This window comes from Nestor notabilis, unplaced genomic scaffold, assembly GCF_000696875.1.
Source record: "Nestor notabilis isolate BGI_N333 unplaced genomic scaffold, ASM69687v1 scaffold5562, whole genome shotgun sequence".
Taxonomy (NCBI): domain Eukaryota; kingdom Metazoa; phylum Chordata; class Aves; order Psittaciformes; family Psittacidae; genus Nestor; species Nestor notabilis.
Genome location: NW_009917771.1, coordinates 1,895 through 8,654, shown reverse-complemented (window position 1 = coordinate 8,654; position 6,760 = coordinate 1,895). Strand labels below are relative to the sequence as shown.

General features: G+C 37.9%; 1 protein-coding gene across 1 annotated transcript; it reads left to right on the top strand.

Moving 5' to 3' along the window:
- Positions 1-908: 908 nt before the first annotated feature.
- TMEM128 (transmembrane protein 128) lies at positions 909-3,806 on the top strand. Its single transcript, XM_010009392.1, has 3 exons — positions 909-1,090; positions 1,887-2,048; positions 3,707-3,806. Exons 1-3 carry the CDS (start codon positions 909-911, stop codon positions 3,804-3,806), a joined length of 444 nt encoding a protein of 147 aa, XP_010007694.1.
- The last annotated feature ends 2,954 nt before the right edge of the window (positions 3,807-6,760 follow it).

Here is a 6,760-nt window from a genome sequence, read left to right as displayed (position 1 = left end):
AGCGAGACGTGAGTCGTGTCGGGGACCTGCAACCGCGGATTTCTTGATGGGGTGAAGTGCTTAAATGCTCCAGACCTGAGCTGCAGGAGATGAGGACGAACGAGCTATAAACCCGCCTGTAGGCTCCGGCAGAGCTGTCAGTGCGCTCGGCTGGTGATGGTGCATGTGGAGGAGACAGCATACATTGCACTGCTGGGGCACACGGGCTGCCCCGCCAGTAACTTCTAGTGGTAAAGTTCAAAGTAGGAAACATCAAAGGCGCCTTTGACGCCTCTTTTGACACTGCATATAAATACTGAGTGTGTTAGTTGGTTGCTGTCATGCACAAAAATATGATCGCTCTGTTGTCTTGCTTTCTCTAAATCAATGAGGGAAAAAAAGGTACGTTTCTGCATGATAGTTGTAGTTCATGTGCTCCAGGTATGCAGCATGAATCAAGCTAGCTCCTGAAATGAAGTTGAACATCTCTTGTGAGGGAAGTGCAGTTGAGCACAAGGAAATGATTTTTGCCTGAAATTGGTTTGCAAATATGAAAATTAACAAAAAATGATAGAAATAAGTCAGTAACATTAACATCAGTTGGAAATACCTGATTTTCTATATGATAGATTAATAAAAATGCTTTAATAACACCGTAAGATTTTCAGTTAAACAACCCTTAAAAATCTAGTCAGCTGTTAATTTCCTAAAAGGGTGCAACAGACACAGGATGTGCTGGTTGTTACTGCTTTATCATTTTACCAAAAGGTACCTTGCTCAGTCTTTTATTTCAGGAAATATTCAGAGCTTTTTAGAATACTTTCTCTGTAATACAAAATGTATTATAACAAGTATAATAATCTCCAAAGATAAATGAATTAAAAGGATAAAGCATTGTGTTTTACGTAACTATAATCCTACTCCATTTAATGACTGGCTTTAGTGCTGTAATTATGCTCTTATTTGCAGAAGAGTCTACAGCTGTAGAGAAGAAGAAGCAGCCTCTCGCCAGACTGAATATTCATTCTGCATTCTGGATTTTGGCATCAATTGCTGTGACATACTACTTTGATTTTTTTAAAACCGTTAAAGAAACTATTCAAGCAGATAGGTAAGGTACTTTTTCTAACAAAGGAAGTTGTGTTTTCATCTTACAGCCCTACTCAGTTTGTTAAATCTGAACACTGGTTTAAATCTTGGATGAGCAAGAGGTACCACAGGAATAGAGAGAGCTGGAGAAGAGAAGGCGCAGGGGGATTTTAGCATGCGTATAAGTATGGGAGGATGCATAGAAGACAAAGCCAGTGGTTCCCAGTGACAGGACCAGAGGCCATGGGCACAAACTGAAACATGGGAAGTTCCCTCTGAACATTGGGAAGCACTTTTCACTGTGAGTGAGCACTGGTACAGGTTGCTCAGGGAGGTCATGGGGTCTCCACCTTTCTTCTTGAAGAAGAATCTTCATGCTTCTTGTCTGTTAAATTGAATGTTCATAAAATCAAAACCTTATTAAGCTTTCTGCAATGTTTCTGTTGCAAAATCAGTAGTCTGATTTGTAGTGAGAAGCACAGTTGCAGTGGAGCCTATTTTATTTAATTACTGACAGTTTTTTCGGTGTGGTAGTATGTTAGATCACTGACAAGATCTGTTTCATTGTATTTCCAAAATACTTGAGGAAATAATAATTGACAGGAACATTGCATTGGAATATTAAACGCAGTGATGTGTATTACACAGCTTTAGAAGGGCATAACGTATTTTGTAAAAGTAATTTAAGAAGAAACCTACAGGAACTGTAGGCCAACCTCTATAATTGCCTGTTCTGTTGCTGGACTAGAATGAAGATTAATGTGCAAACTGCAGTGTGCCTGTGCTTAACATGCTTTAATATGCTTTCCTCCCCACAGTTGGTGGCTTGCCTCTGGCAGTTGTTTATTGGCTGCATGCTTATCTGTTGCCTTTTACTGCATACTGTATCTTGAGTGGTATTGTGGCATTGAGGACTATGATACACAGTATCCAGCACTGATACCTATCACAACAGCTACCTTTATTGCAGCAGCAATTTGGTGAGTTCGAACACTGTACAACTTTCTGCTAAACTTGTGCAAGTCTGTGTTAATGGGTTCATTTTATAGCAAATGTAATTTCTGCAATTCTCCTAAGTGTATTGGTGACAGTACCAGTTCTACATAGCATAATTTCTTCCACTTTCAACATTCATCTAGAGAGCAAGAGCTGCAAATGTTGAAATTGTATATGAAGTGTACTTGTAGATGTACTGGATATTTTCTGTCTTGAAAATTTAGGGGAAGACTGTAGTCCTTACCTATGTAAGTGTAAATTCCTTACCTCTGACAGCTATTTGTAAGGTTTGCATGTTAAGACAAAGGAGTATTTAGCTGAGAAAAAATTATGTCTGATCAGTTTCTGATACAAAGGTCTTCCTTATCAGACAATCCATAAATAGTAAACATATACTGAAATGTATACTTCTGGCTATTGTTATATGAGTTTTAAGGTTTATATCTTGTCAGAGAATGGTACTTTTAGTAAGAGCTACTTTATTTATGAGATTATAGGAATCGGAATTGAGCAAATGTACACATGAATGAAAAAAATTGTATACATGTGTGCCAGTATATTTGATTGCACTTTGCGTGAAAGGTGGTTCTCTCTTGTTAAGATGTTATATCTGAATCACTTCAGTCAGTTTTTGTTTCAATGCTGAGAAAAAAGGCTGAAGACAAAGGTTCCCTATAGTTTAGCATTAGTCAAATCTATAATCTTTGTAATCCAGTTGTAAAATAAGTTGGCTTTCCCCCTTTCTTTTCAGTTAAATTTGTGTGGCTGGAAGTACAAATTAAGGCTTTTCTCAGCTGCCATGTATGCCCATGGGAAAACAAGGGTAGTTCATTTTTAGGTGCTTCATATAGAACCACACAATCAACTAGGTTGGAAAAGACCTTCCAGATCAAATCCAGCTGTTAGTGCAGGACTGCCATGTCCACCACTAAACCATGTCAGCCTGTTGTAATGCCTGACTACCCTTTTGGTGAAGAAATTTTTCCTAATATCCAGCCTAAACCTCCCCTGCTGCAGCTTGAGGCCATTTAATCTTGTCCTATCACTTGTTACTTGGGAGAAGAGACTAACTGCCTCCTCGCTCCATCCTTTCAGGTAGTTGTAGAGAGCAGTAAGGTCCCCCCTGAACCTTCTCTTCTCCAGACTGAACAACCCCAGTTCCCTCAGCTGCTCCTTATAAGACTTGTTCTCCAGGCCCTCACGAGGTTCGTTGCCCTCCTCTAGACCTCCTCCAGCACCTCAATGTCTCTCTTGTAGTGAGGGGCCCAGAACTGAACACAGTGTTTGAGGTGCAGACTCAGCAGTGCTGAGTTGGGGGCATAATGTGCTTCCCTAGTCCTGCTGGCCATACTATTGCTGATACAGGCCATACAGAGATTCTGAAAATAGAAGATATTTTTACCCCTGGTGGGACTGACTGGATTTGCTCAGAGTAAAATATGCAGCAGCTGCTGAAGTTTTAGGATGAGCTGTCAGTAAATAAGCAGTCAACTGTCAATTTAGTAAGTAGATGCTGGGGTCTTTTTGTTTTGCTTTCATAAAGAAACAAGTATTTTTCCAGGTGCCATGTTTCCTTTGTATTTCTGGTATTTCCATAATATGACTGTTGAACTTACCAAAACCTTACTGCTTTTATCCATAGTTTCAATGTTGCCTTGTGGCCTGTCTGGTCGTTTATGACACCTTTGTTGCTCTTCATTCAGTTTATGGGTGTTGTGATGCTTGTGTCACTCCTGGGATAAGGCCTTCAGGTAAATAATTGTTTAAGCACATAAAAATATGTATCTTTTTGCATGAACTGCTTTGTTAGATATTTAAGGATTGTAGAACTGTTTAAGAATTCCTTCTCTATACTTTGGGTACACTTCTAGAATGTTGACATTTTGTGGCATAGAGTAACTGGATAACATGCAAATATCCTAAGGGGAAGAATACCCTTTTTTTTTCTTCTGTAAGATTCTATCCTAGACAGTGAAAAGAAGTGATTAGTGAGAATGGGTGGTTTTGGAGGCATATAGGCCAAATACCTGCAGCTTTTACCCAGACTGGGAAAAATTCTTAGCGGAGTTGCTTGACCTGATAGTAAAGGGGAGAAGCTATTATTGAAGATAAGACATGTAACTGTCTTATCTTTTCATTTTCTGTGATGAGCAGTCCAGATCAACCTGTTACCTGGAAAACTGCCAGGTATCAGAAGTTCTTTGTTCTTTCACCCCACAACCTTTCAAAGGCAAACCTGGGTATTTTGTTGACTTGAAAAACTTACATTGGAAGCAGGTTCTTGCATCTTTTGTTGGAATATACTATTCAAATGAAACTGAAAAAGCTTAAGGAAGACATCAAAGGCAGCCGAGTATATGGGGTAAGGGATGTCCCCTGTGTCACAGGTGTCTTCATCATCCAGGGAAGTGATTCTTTTCAGCAGGTCATCTTTGCTGTACTTCTCAAGGGTGTGGTGGGAAGCCTCTTTAGTTTTGCTTCCCATCATAAATCTTTTCCAGTGAGGAAGTTCCTCAGCATTTTTATGAATGCAGCAAGAAGAATGAGACAGTGCTGGATTTTGAGTGTAGCCTCTCTCTTACAGTGTCAGAGCTGTAGGCAAAAAATATTTAATGACTGGGACAGTGAAACACAGATTTTGTTTGCATAAGCAAACTAAAACTAGTGTTGCAATTTTTCCCATTTTCTAGATATCAAGAAGCCTGATTTTTTAAGGAGGTAATTAAGTTATATTCTGGCAATACCTACAGACTTCTGAAAAATACAGTATTTAATTCAGAATATTTTTACTGCATTTTGGGATCTTCAGTCACACTTGCTGATGCAAACTTCTTCAAATCATCTTTGTTTGTTATGTCATTAGCTATATTCTGTCTGAGCACTGGAAGGATGTGGGGAAAGGGCACATTGCAGTGTGTTAGAGCTGATGATATGAACAGACAAGAGCAACCATTCTGTGTTTGTATGTAGAAAGTAAGAAGTACAAGTGAGTTACAGATACCCTGAACAGCTGAACATTTTGAAAACATTCTGGTTTTCTATATGAACAGCCGAGTCAATTCTGTTATACAGAATTTGTTAATTCTGTAGTAGGCCAAATAATTATTGGCCTAATAATTAGGACCAAATTATTACTTGGTGGTCCAAAATCGTTAACTAATCAATATCAGATTAGAACAAACTTGCATATATACAGCATTACAGTATTTTTGTTAAAGTTGGATTTGTTTTTTCTTTCAGCTTCATGTGAAGGGCTCAAGCAACTGTTATTCTGCCAAGTGGATGTCACTTTTGTAACACTGATGCTTTTATTGTTTCTGATACTGCTTGTTTGCTCTAACTTATACCATAATTATTATGCTACCTGATTTATAAATCAAATGAACATAACCATGGGTCAACCAGTGGCTGGGAAAAAGCAACTGTCAAATAATTGAAGGATACATACGTTTTACTTCGCTTAGCGACATAAAGCATTTCCTCACTGCTTTGTAAAGCTTTTATTTATATTTCATTTTTAAACAGCTGGGTAATAAGTCATAGAATAGTTTGGGTTGGAAGCAACCTATAAAGTTCATCTCTGGGGACTCCAGAGATCACCTAGTCCAACTTCTTGCTCAAAGCAGGTTGTTTCATTTGAAAATTTGAATCTTGTGGGATCTTAATACTAGATTCTTTCCATTTGCAGCAATAAAGAGACTGACATTAATTTAAATGCAGTTAGTCATACACAGTTGCAAAAATAACATTGTCTTGTCCATTCATCTTGGCTGAGGTACTTAAGCTTCTGGAAACCTGGGCACCGTCTAATTGCTCAACCATTTTATGTAGATCCTTGTGTTAAATACTTTCACACCCACACCTTTTGGAAGATAGGGGAATGTAGAAGCTGGGTATTGAAACTTGTTAAAATTTGCTCCTTGTGACTGGTGCTTGAAGACTGGACCATTAGAGGAGACTGTGTTTTTCATTCTGACTTTCAAATTCACACCATTGTCAAGTACAAAATGCATGAAATGTTTAGTAATGAAAACAATAGACATTGTCTTTAGCTGCTACTGTTTCATTATGGAATAAAAGTTGCTGTTGGTATGCAATACAAAGGATCAGTCAAACCAAAATAAAATAGATTTAGCACTACTGTTAAGTAGCTTATGGAGTAAGTTAACAGCTTGATTTGTTTAAATGTAATATTTGAGGTTTCCAAACCCAGTTGTATTTCATCTTTCAAAGGCGAGATGCTTATCTTCTTATCTTCATCTTTTAACAATTTCTAACTATTTTACATGTGCATACACAGGTACATTTGAGTAACTTGTTTATTATGGTATTTAAAAAGCAGTGCTGCTCAGGGATGGTAATTATCACTGTATTTTTATTTGTCAGCTATATAAATGTTCTAGCTGGTATAAATTGCCTTCTACTCCTGAATTAAAATTACTGTTTGCTACATGGTATTTTAGATTTATTCTTCTGGACATAATAAACTTTGTATAAAAGTGATCAATTATTGTTCATTACTTAATTGTTCTAACTGTTTAATTCCACTGTTCTTGGGGACTGCCCGCCCATCATTTTGTTTATAAAATAGACGTTCAAGTAGGTTTTAAATACTGTCCTTGGCTTGGAGTATGTTTGTCTTTCATGATCTCTCAGCTGGATTTACTGAAGGAGTGATACTGTTCTGTTCACCTTT